The 22,549-nt window shown below is 43.1% G+C and overlaps 1 protein-coding gene across 1 annotated transcript in view; it reads right to left on the reverse strand.

Moving 5' to 3' along the window:
* The window catches only part of CUNH1orf141 (chromosome unknown C1orf141 homolog), a 33,188-nt gene that overhangs the window by 2,444 nt on the left and 8,195 nt on the right, over positions 1 to 22,549 (reverse strand). Inside the window, exons 3-7 of the mRNA XM_036348452.1 lie at positions 11,348 to 11,451; positions 8,143 to 8,210; positions 6,275 to 6,419; positions 2,830 to 2,899; positions 414 to 600 (exon numbers count right to left, since the gene is read on the reverse strand). Of these exons, the coding sequence (XP_036204345.1) occupies positions 414 to 600; positions 2,830 to 2,899; positions 6,275 to 6,419; positions 8,143 to 8,210; positions 11,348 to 11,451 (574 nt within the window). The remainder of the gene's footprint in view (positions 1 to 413; positions 601 to 2,829; positions 2,900 to 6,274; positions 6,420 to 8,142; positions 8,211 to 11,347; positions 11,452 to 22,549) is intronic.

Raw genomic sequence — 22,549 nt, forward strand, 5'->3', positions numbered from 1 at the left:
GTGGAGCAGTCTGGGTCTGTAACTTGGTGACTTCTGACTGGACAGCTTTCAGCCTTCCTAGAGACTCTGTGAGCTGCCAAATAGCCTGTAATAAGTGGACTTTCTGGTTGAAATAGCTGAAGTAGATTGATAGAAAAGTGATGCATGATCCATTTTTTTTAAAATACCATTTTTATTTCATATTTCCTTACAATCGAGAAAATTTGATAAAGCCTTCTTCATTTAAAAACATGCGGAATGTTCAGCTGGTGCAAAGGAACCCCCAGTTTGGGGGTGACGGTTTCAAAAAGAGCGTTAGGACTTTAAGTGTGTGAAACCAAAAGAAGGATTTACCAAAGATTCTGGTCACTCTAACATGACATTCCCACAAGTCGTGGAATACACACGTTTACTGAACAGCAGTAAACTGTTACCTTGTGATCAGTTACTGTCTTTGCCGGACTAATGTTGATTATCTTGGCATCTGGCTTTTTCAATTCATCCTCAAAGCATAAGGGGAGCAAGCTTTTCTTTCCTACTGCATGAGACTCACTTAATGGATCAATTCTGACGGATTTATTTTCTTTTGTACAAAAATCATTCATCTGTGGAGATTTTCTTCTGAAAATGAACATAAGTTCCGTATAAATGTCTGTAGGGCTGATTTCAGCTTGCCAGTTTTTGTCTGTCCCAATTCCTCAAAGTCACTGCCCACATCTCCCCCAAACCCTTTGCCATAGATCTGACAAGAGATGGCTTCCTGCCTGGTTTGGGGGAGGAGAAGAGGGAGAGGAGGGGACAGCAAGTGGTGGTGGAAGCAAGACAGTAATCTGTGTGCCTCTTTGGTTTTTCAGTGGGGGAAGGGATATTATGTAGGTTGAGAACACCAAAGGTAGAGAGGTATTTCCACATCCTTTGTTGAGATTCTGGGAGAAAGTGCTTTGCAGGGCAGCTTCCTGCCAACATAGGGTGGCCCCAGCTTTTCAACAGGATGGAATAGCGGGGTTAGGCAGAGAGGATATAATTTTCATGTTAGCTCTCCCTTGGTTCACAAGTGACATGGACACTGAGTTTAGACTTGCCAAGGAGCTTGCCATTGCAAGGATGAGGTAACCCATAGCAAAGGCTTGGCATACGTGCTGGACAATCGCAGAGCCAATGAAGGAGATGGAAGAGACTCAGAAAGTCCTACCTTACTGATGAGCGGTAAGAGTGTACCCTATCTAAATTCAGAGAGAATAGACCATATGTACCAGTACATGAACCAGAGACAGCAGCAGTCACAGCACATCTAGGAATGAGGCCAGCAGTACAAGGATATTGACGAAGACCCTTGGTCAAGGACCTCTCCTCAGTCACAAAGTCCAGTGAGCCCCTCACTCATCTACTCAGATACAACCTTAGAAAGCAAGAGGAGGACGGAGGTAAACCTAAAGAGACTAAATATTATTGCTCCAAACAAATTTTAAAGCACACTGGATTAATATGATTATTTTTCATTACATAGAGTTTGAGGAATCTCAACTATTGTAGTCTCTACACTCATTTTACCATGTCTTTCTCTCCACTTGACTGTAAACTTGCAGCAGATAGAACATGTGTTCAAGGTCCACATGTAATGCTGACTAGCTGAGCAGTCAAAGATCAGCCATTGGATTGTACTATGAACCTAAATAGTCATAAGCCAGAATAAATTCATTCTGGCCTACTAGAAAATAAAAGCAGAACCTTTTCCTATTAGAAACATCTTTGATTTGCACAGCAAAGGAAACCATCGACAAAACAACAAGAATACCCACTACATGGGAGAACATATTTGCCAATGATATCACCGATAAGGGTTTAATCTCCAACATTTACAGGGAACTCATGCAACTTAACAATAGGAAGATAAACAATCCAATCAAAAAATGGGCAACGGATCTAGATAGACACTTTTTGAAGAGGACATACAGAAGGCCGAAAGACATATGAAAATGTGCTCAAAGTCACTAATTATACGAGAGATGCAAATCAAAACGACAATGCGGTATCATCTCACACCTGTCAGAATGGCTATCATCAACAAATCAACAAACAACAAGTGTTGGAGAGAATGTGGAGAAAAAGGAACCCTTCTTCACTGCTGGTGGGAATGCAGACTGGTGCAGCCACTGTGGAGAACAGTATGGAGTTTCCTCAAAAAACTAAAACTGGAACTCCCATTTGACCCAGTGATCCCACTTCTAGGAATATATCCCAAGAAACCAGAAACATCAATCAGAAAGGATATATGCACCCCTATGTTCATAGCAGCACAATTCACCATAGCTAAGATTTGGAAACAGCCTAAGTGCCCATCAGCAGATGAATGGATTAGAAAACTGTGGTACATCTACACAATGGAATACTATGCTGCGGTAAAAAAGAAGGAACTTTTGCCTTTTGCAACAGCATGGATGGAACTGGAGAGCATTATGCTAAGTGAAATAAGCCAGTCAGAGAAAGATAAATACCACATGATCTCACTCATTTGTGGATGATAGAGAACAACATAGACTGATGAACAGGGACAGATCCAAAGACAGAGAAACAGCGATCAGACTATTAATCCCCAGAGGGAAAGTAGGGGAGGGAGGGGTTAGGGAAAGAGATCAACCAAAGGACTTGTATGCATGCATATAAGACAAACCAATGGACATGAACAGGGGGATGAGAACATGAGTGGGGCGGGGGGGTGGCTATGGGGGGGATAAGGACACATTTGTAATACCTTAACTAATAAAGAATTAAAAATAAAAAATAAAAAAAAACAAAAAAAGGAAACATCTTTGAATAGAATGAAATATTTAAAAATTTTAAATAAATTACCTTTTATTTACATGATCTTCTAAGTGAACAACCGTATCAAATGATTTCCCAGGTTTTTTTTCAGTTTGACCTGAAATTATAAAAAATCATCATAAAAGGCAAAATACATATTATGGAATTTAGAAAATATCTTATAAAAAATATCTTACAATATAAAATAACGTACAGAAAAACACCAGGTATAGTGCCTTATCTGTAGTAGTTACTCAGTAAAAACTTCTTTTTCAAAAATTTATCTTTACTGTTGAAAGTATTACAGATGTCCCCTTTTATTTTATTCACTTATTTTTAAATATGTTTTTATTGCCCTGGCTGGTTTAGTTCAGAGGTTAGAGCACTGGCCCATAGACCAAAGGGTCTTGGGTTCGATTCCCAGTCAAGGACATTTACGTTGGTTGCAGGTTCCCCATCCCATTAGGGGGATGCCAATCAATGTGTCTCTCTCACGTTGATGTGTTGATGTTTCTCTCGAAATCAATGGAAAAAATATCCTCGGGTGAGGATTAAAAAGAAAATTTTATATATATATAAATTTATACACACACACACACACACACACACACACACACACACTAGAGGCCCAGTGCACAAAAATTTGTGCACTGAGGGGGGAGGGGGTCCCTCAGCCTGTCCTGTGCCCTCTCACAGTCTGGGACCCCTCAGGGGATGTCCACCTGCTGGCTTAGGCCCGCTTCCTGGGGGACTGGGCCTAAGCTGGCAGTCAGACATCCCTCTAGCAGCCCGGGAGCCCTCGGGGGATGTCCACTTGCCAGCGGGGAGTAGGCCTAGCTGCAGTCAGACATCCTTAGTGCTGCTGAGGAGGCGAGAGAGGCTCCCACCATCACTGCTGTACAGGCAGCCGTCAGCCTGGCTTGTGGCTGAGCAGAGCTTCCCCTGTGGGAGTGCACTGACCACCAGGGGGCAGCTCCTGCATTGAGCATCTGCCCTCTGGTGGTCAATGTGTGTCATAGTGACCAGTCATTCCCAGTTGTTCTGGTGTTAGGGTCAATTTGCATATTACCCTTTTATTTTATAGGATAGAGGCCTGGTGCACAGGTGGGGGCCAGCTGGTTTGCCCTTAAGGGTGTCCTGGATCAGGTTGGAGGTCCCGTTGGGGTGCCTGGCTAGCCTGGGTGAGGGGCTGAGGGCCGTTTTCAGGCTGGCCACGCCCCCCGGTGACCCAAGCTCCCAGCTTCTCCTTATTTTCCTTCTTTTTTCTGGGATTTATTTATCTTGTATAACTGAAACTTTGTAGCCTTGAGCGTAGTCCAGGGCCAGCCAGGGCAGGAGGGAAGCTTGGCTTCCTCCATTGCCAGGGTCAGCCCAAGCCTCTTGCTCGCTCCAGCTCCATGGCTACTGCCATCTTAGTTGGGTTAATTTGCATAACACTCCTGATTTGCTGGTGTGCGTGGCTTGTGGGCATGGCTTGAGCATAGTGGAAGGATGGTTAATTTACATGTTTCTCTTTTATTATATAGGATATATATCTAATCTAATAAAAGACAAAGATGCTAATTGACAGTACCTTCGCCATGCCCCAAGCCACGCACACCAGCCAATCAGAGTGACTATATGCAAATTAACCCAACCAAGATGGCAGCCAGCAGCCATGAAGCTTGAGCAAGCAGGAGGCTTGGTGGCCTGGGCGATGGAGGAAGCCAAGCTTCCCGCCTGCCCTGAGCCAGCTGTGGCCTCCACTCATGGCAACAAAGTTTCAATTATAGAAGATAAATAAATCCCAGATATCTGCTTCCAGCTGGCCTCCACCGGGAGCTTGGGTGGCTGGGGGCTGTGGCCAGCCTGCAAACATCCATCAGCCCCTCACCCAGGATGGCCACACCCTCATGGAGTGAGGGTCCCCGCTGGGGGGCTTAGCCAACCTGCAAACAGCCCTCAGCCCCTCACCCAGACTGGCCAGCCACCCCAGCAGGACCCCCCACCCTGAAGAGGCTGTGGCCAGCCTGCAAATGGCCCTCAGCCCCTCACCAAGGATGGCAAGGAACCCCAGTAGGGCCCCCCCAAAATGAAGGGGCTGTGGCCAGCCTGCAAACAGCCCTCATCCCCTCACCCAGTCTGGCCAGGCACCCCAGCAGGACCCCCACCCTGAAGAGGCTGTTGCCAGCCTGCAAACAGCCATCAGCCCCTCACCCAGTCTGGCCAGGCACTCCTATATAATAAAAGGGTAATATGCAAATTGACTCTAACAGCAGAATGACTGGGAATGACTGGTCACTATGACACACACTGACCACCAGGGGGGAGACGCTCAATGCAGGAGCTGCCCCCTGGTGGTCAGTGCGCTCCCACAGGGGGAGCTCTGCTCAACCACAAGCCAGGCTGATGGCTGTCGGTACAGCGGTGGTGGTGGGAGCCTCTCTCGCCTCCTCAGCAGCGCTAAGGATGTCTGACTGCAGCTTAGGCCTGCTCCCTGCTGGCAAGTGGACATCCCCCGAGGGCTCCTGGGCTGCCAGAGGGATGTCTGATTGCCAGCTTAGGCCCAATCCCCCCCAGGGAGCGGGCCTAAGCCAGCAGATGGTCATCCCCCAAGGGGTCCCAGACTGTGAGAGGGCACAGGCCGGGCTGAGGGACGCTCCCGAGGGCACAATTTTTGTGCACCGGGCCTCTAGTCTATAATCATAAAAGGGTAATATGCAAACTGACCAAATGGCTGAATAGCAGAACAATCATAGATGACCACGCTATGGCACTCACTGGCACTAGGCCAGCCAAGGCGGGTGTGATGTGATTGGTTGGGGACCTGGCCATCGCTCCATGATTGCCCTGCAGAGGGAGGCCCAGGCCATAGCCTGTGGGGCAGTCCATCAATCGGGGGGCTCCATGCGTGCCACAAAGAGGGAGGCCCAGGCTACCCGGCTGGTGGCAGGGCCTACCTCTTTGGGGCGATCATTTGTGGGGCTCCCAGACTGTGAGAGGGTGCAGGCCGGGCTGATGGACAACCCCCACCCCCAAGTGCACAAATTTCATGCACTGGGCCTCTAATATATATATATATATACATATACATACACACACACATACACACACACATAAATAATTGATTTCAGAGAGAGGAAGGGAAAGGGGGAGAGGGATAGAGACATCAATGATGGGAGAGAATCATTGATTGGTTGCCTCCTGCATGCCCCCTACTGGGGATTGAGTTTACAACCCTGACCAGGAATCAACCATGACCTCCTGGTTCATAGGTCGACGCTCAACCACTGAGCCACATTGGTTGGGCAGATTTTCTTAATTTTTTAAATTAAAAAGAAAATCCTCACCCAAGGACACAGTCATTGATCATTTTATAGAAAGGGGATGGGAGATAGTGAGACCAACTGAGCCACACTGACAAGGGTGGTTAAAGATTTTCTTAATGCTTATGCCTAAAAGTTAGGTGCAGTTAATTTTCAGTTATTTCAATATAAACACACAATGTGTATACCTTTAAATAAAGTAGCAACTTTTTCCTTCTTATAAGCATTAGATTGAATGCTGGGCTTAGGAGAAGAGATTGTAGAACCCAATGTTCTTGTATATTCTTGTTTATGTGGTGAAAATAGATACTGTAAGGGCTTAGCATAGTCTACCTAAAATTCAGAAAACAAAAAAGGAAAACTGTTTTAGAAATAGTTTCTTTCCATGTGTATATTGATAATTTATACTTGCTTATTCACCTTTGGAATATCTAATTATAACTAATAGTTGTCTAGTTCTTTAAATACTTTAAAATATGTTTATTTAATTCTCAAAAAAAACCCCATGAGATGGGTGTTATTGCCATTTATAGGTAAGGAAACCAATGTACAGAAATTTAAAAACTTGCCCATGTTCACAATTTTACTAATTTTTACTTTCTCTGTCTTTAAAACCTAGCCTTTAAATCCATATAAAACTTATTTAGCCAAGTGTAGGGAAAGTCTAAAGTTCAAATACTGAGAAACAAATAGCCTTCTCAATTTAAACAGAGGCTTTACTTTCTCATACACAGAGTCAATACAGCAAAATAGCCCTGAGTAAAGGGGGAGAAACTGGAACAAATTATCTGGATTTTCCTAAATTAGAGTCTCAGATTGGCTCCATATTTTTTTACTTAAATACACATAGCTCGATATCCAAAACATACATGTGCATATGTAAATATAAACTGTATAATTTATGAATCTTCATCAACAAACCAAATATGTTTTTAGCACCCACAATTGTTTTTCACACTAGGCACAGAATATATGTAGTTCTGGATAATATATGATAAAAATAAGCATATGATAAAAATCTAGGCCACCAGGAACTCACATTCCTTTTTTTTTTTTTTTAATTTAAAATAGATTTTTATAGAGAGGGAGGGAGAAAGAGAGAGAGAGAAACATTGATCAGTTGCTTCCGGAATGCACCCTGACCAGGGATTGAACCCAAAACCTGGATATGTGCCCCAACTGGAATTGAACCCACCACCTTTTCGTGTATGCCCAGCAGACTGAGCCACACTGGCCAGCGTGAGCTCCACATTCTTATTGGATAGATGTGATTAGCATACATGAAACATTAGTAAATAATGTAGTAGAGTAATATCACTAAGAACCAAACTAATCAATAAATGAGGAGGAGTTTAGAAAAGAGGAATATCAGTGAGGGCTAAACTGACAAAAAATATTTCATCAATGAGGAAGAACTTAATACTAGGATTTAGAGATGAGGATATTTCAGAAGAAGCCCAGAGTATTCATAAGAAGGTCAAGAAAACAGCATGTTTAGAACAGGGGACATTTACTCCTTATTGAGTATAAAAGACAAGTTTGAATAGTTAAGGAGAGTTGTGAGAGAAATGGACTACAGATATGAAAGTCAAACAGAGAAACTTTAACATAAAGAAAAATTATGGAAATTGACTTGAGAAGAAAACCTGTTATAGTAGTAATTATTTTAATTATATAATCTAAATAACCATCGCATGCTCAAAAATGGTCTTGGCACACATCAAAAGATTAACAAATACATATATATTTTCATATTTAAAATTAAATGTTTAAGTTATGCATGTATAAATTATGATGCCCTGTCTTAACCAACTTTATGGGAACTGCTAGTCCTTATCATATTTAATAATTTATATTGTACTGATTATCCAACAAATAATATATTATTTCCTCTATTATCTCCAAATATAAAGTTTTCCATAATATCACACATAAAATCTTATGCTTTTGAATCCTAAAACCTATTTGAATTTGGGACTGGTAGAAATATATACAAAATTATTTGGGTTAATTTGAATTGCGATTAAGTAATTATAAGCATACAAATTAAACCTACCTCATCTGTATCCTTAAGAAAAAGAAAAGATCTATCATATCTTGATTTTCGATTTTCTTCTGGTAGTTCTAAAGGAACAAATACAAACATAAATGATATTTCTACACTATTAGACTACTTTTAATTTAACTCAATAAACTATTTTCTCTAGATATAGTAAAATTTTTAGAAATGTAGTTTGATAATCTTGTTTGCTTACATAGAATTGCTTTCACATTTTTAGAGCTAAATATATTCTAGAATAATGTGCTTTAGAAGTGAATTTCTATTTACAGAATATAACTTTTTTTAAAATATATTTTTATTGATTTTGGAGAGGAAAGTAGAGGGAGAGAGAAATAGAAACATTAATGATGAGAGAGAATCATTGATTGTCTGCCTCCTGCATGCCTCTATTGAGCCTGCAGCCCGGGCACATCCCCTGACTGGGAATCGAACTGTGACCTCTTGGTTCATAAGTTGAGACTCAACCACTGAACCACACCAGCTGGACAACAGAATATAACTTTCGATTAATTACTATAATACGATAACCCCATTTCAAATTATGAGTTTTATTAATGTGGATTATCATTTAATGGACTGTCTTGAACTAGGCATAATGTAGGGTAAAGCATACAGAATTTGCATTTAGATAGCCTGGGACCAAAACCTACTTTTCTTGTATGTGAGTTATGTAGCCTAAGGAAAGTTATTTAATCCCTCTGAGTCCTCACCTGTTAAGTGGAAATGATAGTCCTTATTTTAATATGGATGCTGTGAGACTTAAATGAGATAAAAAATAGATGTAACAAACAAATACAGTGTGTGGTAGTCATTCAATCAATGGCTATTTGTTGGGCACCTACAATATGCCAGGCACTGGTACTAGACTCTAGAATGGTAATTCCTGCCCAATGATGCATACATTTTAGTGAGTAATACAGAAAATAAACAAGAGACAAAGAAGTGAATAATTATAAATTGAGATATATGCTGTGAAAGAAATAAACAGATGTTGGTGAGTGATAATATACATGGAGGTATAATTTAGATAGGGTAACTGCTTTGTACTGAATGTTTTTGTGCCACCCAAAATTTATATGTTGAAGCTCTGATCCTCAATGTGATATTTGGAAGTGAGCCTTTGGGAGGTAATTGGGTTTAGATGAAGTAATGAGGGTGGGGCCCCCATGATGGGATTAATGCCTAAGAGAGAGCCGGCACAAAAAGAAAGGTGGCTGTCTGCAAACAAGGGAAAGGACCTTCCCCAGAACCTGACCATACTAGCACCCCAATCTCAGACTTCCAGCCTCCAGAACTGGGAGAAATAAATATTTGTTGTTTAAGCCACTCACGCTATAGCAGGTTGTTATAGTAGCCTGAACTCAGAGAGAAATTGGTACCGAGAAATGGGATGCTGCTGTAACAAATACGTAAGAATATGCAAGTGGCTTTGGAAGTGGGTAGAAGCTGAAAGAGTTTTGATGTGCATGCTAGAAAAAGTCAGTAAGTCCATAAAGGGATTTTAAAAGCAATTCTGGTAAGAGCTAAGAAAGAGGAGAGGTACAGAGAAAGCTTCCATTTTCTTAGATAATACATAAATAACCATGTGCAGAAATGTCAGTAGAAATATGAATGGTAAAGGCCATTATGATGAACTGAAAAGAAATTCAGAATTTTTCTTTCTAGAAAAATAAACATAAAAATATCTTCTTAATTATATAAATTACCCATTCAGATATTTAACATCTCTTTCTCTTAGGAAATTCTTCTTTATAGCTCACTAAACATTTTCACACTGCAGTTATAATCCACTAGAGGCCCAGTGCACAAAAATTTGTGCACTCGGGGGGGAGGGGGGGGTGGTGGTTCCTCAGCCAGGCCTGTGCCCTCTCACAGTCTGGGACTCCTCAGGGGATGACCACCTACTGGCTTAGGCCTGCTCCCTGGGGGATTGGGCCTAAGCTGGCAATCAGACACCCCTCTGGCAGCCCAGGAGCCCTTGGGGGATGTCCACTTGCCAGCGGGGAGCAGGCCTAAGCTGCAGTCAGACATCCTTAGCACTGCTGAGAAGGCAGGAGAGGCTCCCTCCACCACCACTGTACTGGCAGCCTTCAGCCTGGCTTGTGGCTGAGCAGAGCGCCCCTGTGGGAGTGCACTGACTACCAGGGGGCAGCTCCTGCATTGAGCGTCTTCCCCCGGTGGTCAGTGTGTGTCATAGTGACCAGTGATTCCCAGTCGTTCTGCTGTTAAGGTCAGTTTGTATATTACCCTTTTATACTATAGGATAGAGGCCTGGTGCACGGGTAGGGGCCAGCTGGTTTGTCCTGAAGGGTGTCCCGTATCAGGGTGGGGGTTCCGCTGGGGTGCCTGGCCAACCTGGGTGAGGGCCTGATGGGTGTTTGCAGGCTGATCACACCCCCTTCAGGGTGGGGGTCCCCCCTTGGGTGCCTGGTCAGCCTGGGTGAGGGGCTGATGGCTGTTTGCAGCTGGTCACACGCCCTTCAGGGTGGGGGTCCCTACTGGGGTGCCGGGCCATCCTTGGTGAGGGGCCGATGGCTGTTTGCAGGCTGAGCACACCCCCTTTAGGGTGGGGGTGGTCCCCACTGGGGTGCCTGGCCAGTCTGGGTGAGGAGCTGAGGGCCTTTCCAAGCTCCTTCGGCGACGGAAGCTCCCAGTCTCTCCTTTTTTTTAATTTTTATTTTTTATTCTGGGATTTATTTGCCTTCTTTAATTGAAACTGTTGCTTTTAGTGGAGCTCAGAGCCGGCTGTGGCAGGGAAGCTTGGCTTCCTGCTTGCTCCAGCTCCGTGGCCACGGCCCGCTGAAAGCAGGTATCTGGGGTTTATTTACCTTCTATAATTGAAACTTTGTTGCTTTGAGTGGAGCTCAGAGCCACCGTGGCAGGCGGGGAAGCTTGGCTTCCTCCATCATTGGGGCAACCAAGCCTCCTGCTTGCTCCAGCTCCGTGGCTGCCAGCCGCCATCTTGGTTGGGTTAATTTGCATATAGTCACTCTGATTGGCTGGTGGGCGTGGCTTAAGGCATAGCAAAGGTATGGTCAATTTGCATGTTTGTCTTTTATTAGTGTAGATAACTTTTGAGCAAATGCTTTCAACAGAGATCAAATTATCAAAAATCTTTAAGATACAAATACTAAAGTGTATAATAAAAACATGCATTTATATATCAAAGGAGAAATAAATACATTACACAAAGCATTACCCATTGACTTGTTTTCTTGATTTTTTGTATTTGTTGGTGCAGCATGTAATAACTTCTCAAAATCACTCTTTCTGGGTTCAGGCTCATTTTTGAAAGAGACATACCTGGAAAATGAAATTAATGTAACTAAAATAATCAGAAAATGTATAAGGCTAATCTAAAAAATAAATTTAGAGAACTGTGGTGATGTCCCAGTTATATAGATCTGGATGTTTTTGTGTTAATATATTACAGTAGAAAGTGTAAAAGAATGGGACTAATAAGCAGGAGCTGAAAAAACTAGTGATATTCACTCAAGGTAAGAAGAGACAGGAAACTGCTGTTGCCATAAAATTGAGGTCAGTTCAGGAAGCTATTGTTCAGGAGCTGGTTAACTCTTTTAGAAAAATATGCTGGAAAGTGTTAAATGAAGATACTGGGGACATTGCCATATGAGTCAATGTGATGAAACATGGAGTTAGGATCAGTTCAGATACCAGATCACAGCATTTATTCTATATATTAAAAGGGTAATATGCAAATAGAACGAGTGGCAGAATGACTGGAATGCCTGTGGCCACTTGCCTCTCCGGGCCTCATCCTCCAACGCCCCACCCCCCCTCAACCCCAATCTGTGTGTAAGAAAGTTAATGGTATATAATTCATGATATTTCTGACCTCTAAATGCTTGTAACCCATGATTCAGTCCTCAGATCTCAGACACTCATCTGTAGTTGGTATTACCCAGTCCCACACCTTTAAATATTACCTATACAGTTATGCTGATGTTCCCATGTACAGATTAGACCCTAAACCAGCCGTGGGCAAACTACGGCCCGCGGGCCGGATCCGGCCCGTTTGAAATGAATAAAACTATTGAAAAAAAAGACCGTACCCTTTTATGTAATGATGTTTACTTTGAATTTATATTAGTTCACACAAACACTCCATCCATGCTTTTGTTCCGGCCCTCCGGTCCAGTTTAAGAACCCATTGTGGCCCTCGAGTCAAAAAGTTTGCCCACCCCTGCCTCTTGTATGAACTCCAGATTTATATATGCAACTACTACATGACTTCTGCATTTAGATGTATTATAGCCATCTCAAACTTCACATATTTTAAACCAAATTTTTGCTTATACCTTCTTCCCCATCTGTTCCTCATCCTGGCTTCCTCATCTCCATCCAATCAGAGGCTTAGGCCAAAAACTCTAGTCATCTTTGATTTCTTTCTCTCATTCCTCATTCCCACTCTGTCAGCAAATCTCACTAGAGGTTTGTTAACTATAGTCACCACGCTATATATTACATCTCTAGGACATTTACCTTATAACTGGAAATTTGTACCTTTTGATCACTTTCACTCATTTCAACAGCTATGTTCTTTATGATAGAGTTGGCCAGAAAATAACAATGAGAGGGAAGATGGTAACAGTGGCCAGATAAAAAAGTTTGTTGTTTCCCTCTTCCTCCTCTCTTACTCCTATATAGGAGGGTGCTGGAAATTATTTAATAACATTTTTTTCTAATGTTGGTTGACATTTTCGTTTACATTAAGGAATAATATGAAAGTGAACAATGAAAATATATGTTGGACCTTCATATATTCATCAATGACATACAATGGGGCCTTGACTTACGAGTGTCCCGACTAACGAGTTTTTTGAGATACCACCTGTCTCTCGGCAGATTTTTTGCATTGAGTTGACAGAGTAATTTGAGTTAACGAGCTCCTTAACGAGCTCGGTCTCAGAACGAATTAAACGCGTAAGTTAAGGCCCCACTGTAGTTACTTCTTTGCTGAGACAGATAATAGTTTTTGAATACTAGAAGAATATTTCTCAATTTTATTTTTTGCTATTTAAAATATAATGGCTACAGGCAAGAGACATACTTTTAAGTTTAATCTTCATCATTAACATTTACTCCTTAACTTTCTTAAATCTAGACATACAATATATACAAATTTGATTGGTAATATTTGTCAATTTTTATGATGTAAATATCCAAGGTTGATTTCAAGCTACCAATGGGACATTGTTGAATATGAAACTGAAAAGAAATGTGTAGTAGCATGATAATACATAATAGTTCTACCATATGGATACAATACATGTAAATAATTTCAAGACTATAGATAATAGTAAAATGTAATAAAATAATTAGGAAGTGATAAGTTTTAAATAATGTCTTTGTTTATAGTATGACTTTGAATTCCTACATAATTTGATTTTTAATAATAACTGTTTAATAACCATCTAACAAAATTCCTGAAAATTCAACAATCGGCTCTAAAAAATTAGTAGGAGCTAACTCTAGCACACCACTGTTCCTGTACCCGAGAAAAAAAGAGATTAGAAGATGGAAGAGGAGAAGGTGTGCTAGAGGAAGATCACACCCACCTTTCACTCACAGGTAGCGGGACAGGAAGAAGAAAATTGCTGGCCATCGCCCTTTTCCATTTCAGCTCTTACAAAGTCATTATTCTGGTTTGATGGGAGAAGGGAAAGCCTTGAGTAGTATGTGGGATCAAAACACTAAACTGGATATACCAGTGGTTCTCAACCTTCTGGCCCTTTAAATACAGTTCCCCATGTTGTGACCCAACCATAAAATTATTTTCGTTGCTACTTCATCACTGCAATGTTGCTACTGTTATGCATCGTTATGTAAACATCTGATATGCAGGATGGTCTTAGGCGACCCCTGCGAAAGGATCATTCGACCGCCAAAGGGGTCGCGACCCACAGGTTGAGAACCGCTGAGATAGACTTTTAATAACCAAAAAATGACCCGTGAAATTGAAGAAATAAAAAACTATTTTATTTTATATGTTTTTGAGTTAAGAATAGGCAAATGAAACATTTAAGCTAATATTTTATTATAAACTAGAGGCCCGTTGCACAAAGAGATTCATGCAATAGGCCTTCCCTTCCCCTGGCTGCCGGCACTGGTTTTCCTCCGGCACCCGAGACCCAGGCCTTTGCTCCGGCCCAGAGCCTTCCATCTTCGCTGCTCTGGCCCAGAGCCCTCCGTCCTTGCTGGGCACCGCCGCTTTGCACCTACGTATGCAAATTAACCGCCATCTTTGTTGGGTTAATTTGCATACTCTTCTGATTAGCTGGTGAGCGTAGTGGAGGGACAGTCAATTTACATGTTTTTCTATTATTTAGGTAAGACTAGGAGCCCAGTGCGTGAAATCGCGTAACCCCGCCCACCCACCCGCCGCCCTGCCTTGACATCTGAACCTCGCCATGCAGAGCTCCAGCACGCCTGGCTCAGCCCCCAACCCCTCTGGCCTTCTCTGGCAGCTTCAAGCCCTGCTCTCAGTCCCTAGAGTCACCTTGGGCTGGTCCCACCTCCTCCTGGCACCTCCCCACTTCCACCCTGTCTCCAGAGCAATGAGGTGGCTCTGCCCTCTCATGGCACCGGAGGAGAGCGTGGAAGCCTCCCGCCTGCTGCACTGTGCTCCTTCCTCTAGCAGGTGGGTGGCGGAGCACTCTGAGTGTGAGCAGTGGGTGGCGAAGAACTGGTGAGGGGGGTGCTACGGGCTCTCACCCCCGCCCTCCCCGGCACAGGATGGTCCCACCTTCTCTGGGCGCCTCCCACTTCTGCCCTGTCTTTGGAGCAACGCCCCACAGCGCACGCACAGGCAGCCTCCTGCGATCGGTCCTTTATGCGTTATGGCGTCCCGACCATTAGCATATTAGCTCATTATTATGATTTTTAAAAAATCTGTTTTTATAAGTGAGATTCATCAAGGGTTTATAATTCCTGTGGTCAGACTTGAGGATCAAATACAGCTTTATAAAAGGAATTGGAATTATGCTTTCATCTCTGTCTATATGCTGAGAAGCCATTTAAATAATTCTTTAAAGTTTTGAAGAAATGCATTCTGACCCAGCTTTAAGTGGTACTTTCATAAAATTTTGACTACTTTCTCAAAAGTTTCTAGTTATTGATTTCTAATGTTTTCTTTTTCTTGTTTAGACTATTTTTTAATTTATATTTCCCATTCATTTTTCAAAGCAGCATAGCTATATAAAGTACTGATTATAACTTTTAATTTCTTCTATATCCATAGTTATAGCCCCTTCCCCATTACTAATGTGGTACCTTTATGTGGCTTGCTTTTTGTCTTCAATTTCTCAAATTATAGTCATATTAACATTCTTCTGGGAGGTGTTATACATACTAATTTTGCCAAATGCTTTTAAAGATTCAGTGTGCTTATGGGAGAAAAGCCAAAAGTTAGGTGGAAGTACATGACAGCTTTTTCTTTTTCCTTCAATAAATGCATACTTAACATGATTTATAGGGAATATATTCAATTAAGTGCCAGATATTTGGTATATAAGATTGAGGATAAACTCTGTTCTCAACTGATTATGACTTTCTTTGCTAGTTTACATAATCTCTTAATGTAGTTTGCTTTTGTTAAACTACATTATATGGATTAATTTTATGAACTTAGTTGAGATATAACTAAATTATAAGTCCTGCTCCCTACAAGCACATAGACTTGTAGGATAGATAAAATGGGTATATGCAGTCCTTCTAAATGCACAGGGACCTGGAGGAGGTTGTTTTATTACTCACTGAGGCACAATAATTTTTACCACACTGTTTACAAGGAGGGTCAAAGTTTTTGTCATTCTATCCTCAAGTTTCTTCCTTAAAAGTAGGTGTGAAGGACTGTGAAAGGTCTGAGACCTGGCCCTCCTTACAAACTAACAAGTTAGCCTGTCAAAGTTTTATCTATGCTGGCAGAAGACATGAGACTCCCGGATCAGAGGCAGAGGACCATTTGTTATTCATAGCAATAGGGCAACAAGCAGAGTGCCAGATGACACCTGCACACACAATGGGTTATATCACAGGAATGGAACCCTAGCTTAGGGAACCCAATTTTTTATAATGGACAGTAACATGCCTGCTCTTGCTCAGAAGACGGTACTATCTCTATTTTCCAAGGCTGTTTGCTACATAAACATCCTTGAAACGACCGTCAGAAACAAAGGCAGCCAGTGCCTCTGCTCATACAATATATAGAAATACAAGAGACCTATGAAGAATTTTCTCCCAACAGTAGGACGAATGAATGAGAGAGAGAAGGGCCTAGAAATAAAAATTATGTTTGTAGCACTGGGTTTTCGTATAATATGAGGAATAAAACTTGGAATTATAAGTTTTGTGGGTTAATTCACTAGCATAAAATTATAAATCTATTTTTTGTAAGTTGTATTGATTTTGGACTACTTGGATGTTTTAAAATTCATTTCCCTTTAATGCCCCCCCCCATTTTTTTCTTACATTTTTAAAAATTCCCTGTGAGATTATACTCTATTATAGTTGAGTTAAAGGAAATATAGGTGAAGACCTTGCATTTGCATTGCATGTGCTGGAATTAAAGGGAGGCTGCTGCACGTCCTGGGATAGATCACTGAAGTGGCACTGGCCCATGAAGGTAAGAAACCCAAGGGATGGGTACAGCTCAGATGGAAGCATAGGGGCTAATCTAAAAGCCGTCTCTTCCCAACTGGAAATCTCTTATGAACTCCTTCACTGGCAATCCTTTGGAATGTTTTATGTTTTCATGAGACAGCCACTGTGAGATGGAAGTCCAAGCGTTCGATCTGGCACCACAAACAATTTCAGATACATCTGTGTATAATAAAGATACCTAGTTTGTATCTTTATATTATTCATATTCATATTTCATTTTATTTTGGATAAAACACTTCTTCAAGTAAGTTCCTCAGAAAGAATACATAGGCAGATGACATTCTAAAATCTTTCAGGTCCAAAAATACTATTCTCATATACACATGACGATTCATCCAAACAGAGGATTCCAGGATTGCCATTCTGTTCAAAAGCTGAAAATGATTCACTGTTTTCCAGCTTTAGAGATGCAGATGAGACATATGAAACTCATTTGATTTCCTTTCCTTTGTAATTAACCAATGTTTTTTCCTGCCTTTAGTATTAATTTTTCCATAAGCCTAGCACTTGGTAACCCTTTTGATCTGAAAATTCATGTCTGCCTTTAAAAAAAAGGGCATATTTTTCTAATATGTCTTTGATTTTTCTTACCATCTGTTTCTTGCTCTCCTGATTTATGTATTAGGTATATATTTAGATATTGACTATCCTGAAACCTTACTACCCATATTTTCAATCTGATTTCCATTTCTTTTTTAAAAATTTTTGTAAGATTGTGTCTCTCTTTGATCTTATCAATCCAATGTACAACTGTATTCTATTTTTTAATTTCCCTACTCAGTTTTTGATTCTGAAATGCTTTTTAAAAATTCCTTTCCCTGCCCCTTCATTATTTGTCCTCAAGATACATACTTTCTAAAGTTCTCTTCTGCTTCCTCTTATAAAGACTCCTAATTAGAAGTCATCTCTTCTAATTGTCCTCACCTCCCTCCTTCATGTGAGTCTCCCTGAGATTTCTCCTTGACTATTCATTTCAGTGAGTTTTTATTCCTTCAGCACCTATAAAGGTCAAGTGATTCTTCCATTGATCTAAAAAAAAATTCTTTTTAAAAAATTTAAATTCTTTATTGTTTAAAGTATTATTTAAGTCTCCTTTTTCCTCCATTGACCTCTCCCTATCCGCTCCCACCTCCCCCTAAGAGCAAGAAATAGATGGTAAGAAAAAATTCTTAATCTAGCCCTAGCTGGTTTGGCTCAGTGAATAGAGCATCGGCTTACAGACTGAAGGGTACCGGGTTCGATTTTGGTAAAGGGCACATGCCTGGGTTGCGGGCTCAATCAGGAGGGGGCATGCAGGCAGCAGCCAATCAATGATTCTCTGTCATCATTGATGCTTCTATCTTTCTCTCCTTCTCCCTTCCTCTCTGAAATCAATAAAAATATTAAAAAAATATTCTTAATCTATCTACTTGCCCCTAACTTATTCTCTGTTTCTTACTATTTTATACATGGTAAAATTGCCATTCTCACATGATAATCCAGGACTGAATGCCTAAGTAATGAAAAAAGTCACTTCATCTCTCTTACTAAAATTCCTCATTACAGGTGGTTTTTTAAAGAGACTTTTGTTAAAAAGAGCATGGCTCTTTTGTAAAAGGTCCAATTATAAAAAGTTGCAGAGAAGAGTGTGTTTGGTGTTTATTGAGAAACTAGAGGCCCGGTGCACAAAATTTGTGCACCTGGGGTGGGGGGGAAGGGTGCATCCCTCAGCCCGGCCTGGGCCCATTTGCAGTCCAGGACTCCTTGGGGGATGTCCACCTGTCGACTTAGGCCCACTCCCCAGGGGATCAGGCTTAAGCTTGCAGTCAGACATCCTTCTGGCAGCCAGGGAGCCCTCAGGGGATGTCCGACTAAAGGCTTAGGCCCCCAAGGGTCGGGACTAAACTGTTAGTTGGACATTCTTAGTGCTGCCATGGAGGTGAGAGAAGCTCCTGCCACCATCACTGCACTCCCCATGAACCAGCTTCTGGCTGAGTGGCACTACTCCTCGGTCTGACCTAAACCCTAGAGATTAGTACTTCATTTTACAACTTTTTCTCGGTTTATAGGCAGCAGCAAACTCAGACCACACAGTTGGGTATGCAAGAAATGTTGCTTTCTTTATTGTTTAGTAACCAAACCTAAATTCAACTTCAGCCCCCATTCTGCCAAGTGAAAAAACAAAAACAAAATATTATTTAACTTAGGTTCCCCTCCCCCTTCTCTGGAGTTGTACTTCCATGTCAGACAGTTTATATCTCAGGCAGAGGTGCCGGGGTCAAGAACATCTGGACCTCAGTCTTCTGTCTGGGCTGGCCCCCACCCAGCTGCCCTTGACCCTCACCTCAGAGCTCAAGTCCATGCTGATCCCTGGTATATTCTCCTCATCTGGGCCTTGAGGCCTCGAGTCCAATTTGCTCTCTTCCTCCCTCCCTGCCACCTTCTCTCTCTCACACAAAGAGCTATTGGGTTTTCTGGGGTGAGGTCCTCTGACACCTCCTCAGCCCTGTTGCATGGACACCATCTTGGTGCCTTGGTCACAGCCACAAAGCTGTGTGGCTGCTCTCAGACCCTCCATCGCCTGCTGCCTAGGGAGTGACTCAGTGGGAGGGGAGGTCACAGTCCTTTTTACATGGCTGCCAACAAACACTCAGTGTTCCTTCCCTCTAGTTCTCCTTCTCCTCCTCACCCAGTCCAGGCACGTCTATGTGCAGGGCAGGGGAGGGTGGGAGGCAGGCGTGTCTCTGACCCAGCACACAGGCTTCCAGATCCACTGCTCCCCCAGGAGGTCTTCCACGCTCTGGACCCCGACACCCAGAACCTGCCCCCTCTCAGCTGCAGGTCTTTGCCCGCAGTGGTCAAGTCTGTTTAGAGCAGTGGCTCTCAACCTTGGCTGCACATTAGAATCACCTGGGAATCTTTTCAAAATCCTGGTTTCTGGGCCTCATCCTCCGGAAATTCTGTTTCTTTGTTACTAATGTTGTGGCTCTACCCCATAACAAAGAAACAGAATTTCCAGAGGATCAGGCCCAGAAATCAGGATTTTAGAAAGATTCCCAGGTGATTCTAATGTGCAGCCAAGGTTGAGAACCACTGGTTTAGAGGCTTGAAGTCAAGAAGTGCCTCTTTGTTCTCTGCTTTCTGGAGGCGTTCAGCGTGGAACATTCCTGCCTGGACTGGGGAGGGGTCTCTGGGTGTTAAGAATACCAGGAGGGTGAGCACAGACTCCTCCTAGAGCTCTGAGATGGGAAAGGCAGCACCCCCTCACCTCTAACCCCAGGACGTTTCTTTAGAAGCAGAAGCCTCATCCTGTGCAGGGGCCTGTGCTGGCTGCCTCAGTTTCTCAGAGACAACGAATTTGATGAACGTCTTTTCCCCACTGCAGTAGCTGCTTCATTTGTTCGTTCTCGCATTTTTCATTAGCTGCTAAATTGCCCCTGTAGCTGCAAACCTGTTGTGCCTGACTCAGCCAGTGGGGAGCTATGGGAGCTGTGCAGGGACAGGGGAACGGGGAGGGGGGCCCGGCCTGCAGAGAGGGTCAGTGGTGCCTGCCCGGCTGTCTCAGAGGATGTGGCTTAGGTTAGGCCCTGTCCTTTGGCGACTTTAGGAGGGGAGGCCGTGTCCTCCGCTCCCCACTTTGACTCAGGGGTGGAAGTTCTCCTTGCTCTCTGGCCTCATAACTCAGTGGATCATAGTGGGATGAGGCAGGCAGGCGGCTTCTGCAGCAGCACACGGGCGCGGGCCTGCAACCCGGGACCGGATCAGGTCACAGGCGGCGGCAGGCAGCTTTTGTGGCTGTACACAGGCGTGAGCAGGCGGCTTCTGTGGCTGCACATGCTGTGGGCAGGCGGCTTCAGAGGCTGCACACGGGCTCGGGCTGTCGGCTTCTGCTGCCGCACACGGGCGCGGGCAGGCGGCTTCTGGGGGGTCGGGGTTGCCGCCTGGCCTGCTCCCGGGCCCTCCCGCCCTCTGATCACCATGGTGATCTTGGGGCCACAGGCCAGCCACGAGCCCCGGGAATCCGGGGTTGCCACCTGGCCTGCGCCTCGGCCCTCCCGCCCTCCGATTGTGGGCGCAGGCCCTCCCGCCCTCCAATCGCCATGGCAATCGCTCCATGCAGGCCAGCCGGCAACCCCAACTGGCTTTCCGATGGCAATCACTGGCTGAAGGCGGCCTTTGCCCACCCCCCAGTTCTTGCTTGCTGCCTGGGTTGCCGATCATCATTCTTCTTCAGTCCTTCCCCTTTGCCTCCCAGCATTGCGGCTATGTATGCAAATTAACCGCCATCTTTGTTGGTGGTTAACCGCCATCTTGGCTGGCAGTTAATTTGCATATCGCCCTGATTAGCCAATGGGAAGGGTAGCGGTCATACAGCTAATTACCATATGTTTCTCTTTTATTAGATAGGATATTAAAGACTCTATCCAAATTAAATGCCAAGGACTGAGAGATATTTTTGAATGATTATAAAACTCTGCTTATCAGAAAAGTGATCCTAGGAAGGTATTTCCAGGTGATAAAGGCTGTCACCTTTATCAGGTCTCATTTATCCAAGAAAGATGTAGAAATCCCAAGCTAATAATAACACAGAAAAATGTCTCTGGGAGTAACTGACAAAGAAGCCCTAAGAATTTAACAGTTTTCAATCTTAGCTTTATATAAGAATCATCTCTGGGAAATCTTAAAAATAGTAACGGCTGGGCCGCACTCCAAACCGATTAAAGTAGAATCCAATTATCTTAAAGCTCCCCAGGGAATACTAATGTATATATGTGTTGGAAATGACTACTCTGAAAGCAAAGCTCAGCTACAAATACACCTGGGCACGTTTCATCAATTGGGTGATCACAGCCAGGTTGAGGGTTGCTATGATATCCAGTAAGCCAAGGAAAAGAATGAAACAGATGTTGGTATTAGGCAGCACGATTAGAGTGGGACCTTAGCTAGAGCAGTGACTCAAAGGGTGGCACCCCGAGCAGCAACGTCAGTAATACCTGGAAACTTACTAAACATGCAAATTATCAGGCCCCGGCCCCAAACCACTGAATCACAAACTCTGCGAGTGGGGCCCAGCAATCTGTGTTTTAGCGAGCCCTCCATGTTTGGGAACCTCTGTGCTAAGGGAAGTGTTTCTCTGTTGTCAGTGTCCATAGGAATCACTTGTAGGATCTTGCTGACTGCAGCTTCTGTCTAGGATGGGGTCAGAGATTCTGCACGTCACACAAGTTCCCAAGTGACATGGATGCTGCTTGATGGAAGGCCACACTTTTTATGGGGGGGAGGGGGTCCCAGATATTTTATTTTATATATTTCTTTGTTAATCCTCACCTGAGGATATTTTTTTCATTGTTGTTGTGTGTGTGGGGGGTTTTTTTGTTGTTTTTTTTTGACTATTGCAAACTTTTATTATAGAATGCCTGGACAGGAAAGCACATGTAGAAAAAAAATAGAAATTATGCAGTTGTCTATTAACTATGCTCAGTTTTATGTCTGCACGATCAAATTTCAGAAGCTTTCCCTCCCATTTTCTCTTTTTTTAAAAAAAATTTGTTTTATTGTTTAAAATATTACAAAGAGTAGTACATATGTCTCCTTCTGCCGCCCCCCTGACCTTCCCCCGGCCTCCCCTACCCCCCAGTGTCTTGTGTCCATTGGTTATGCTTATATGCATGCATACAAGTCCTTTGGTTGATCTCTTACCGACCCCCCCCCCACCACCACCACCACCAAAAACAATCCT

Source organism: Myotis myotis, unplaced genomic scaffold, assembly GCF_014108235.1.
Source record: "Myotis myotis isolate mMyoMyo1 unplaced genomic scaffold, mMyoMyo1.p scaffold_m19_p_2, whole genome shotgun sequence".
NCBI lineage: Eukaryota > Metazoa > Chordata > Mammalia > Chiroptera > Vespertilionidae > Myotis > Myotis myotis.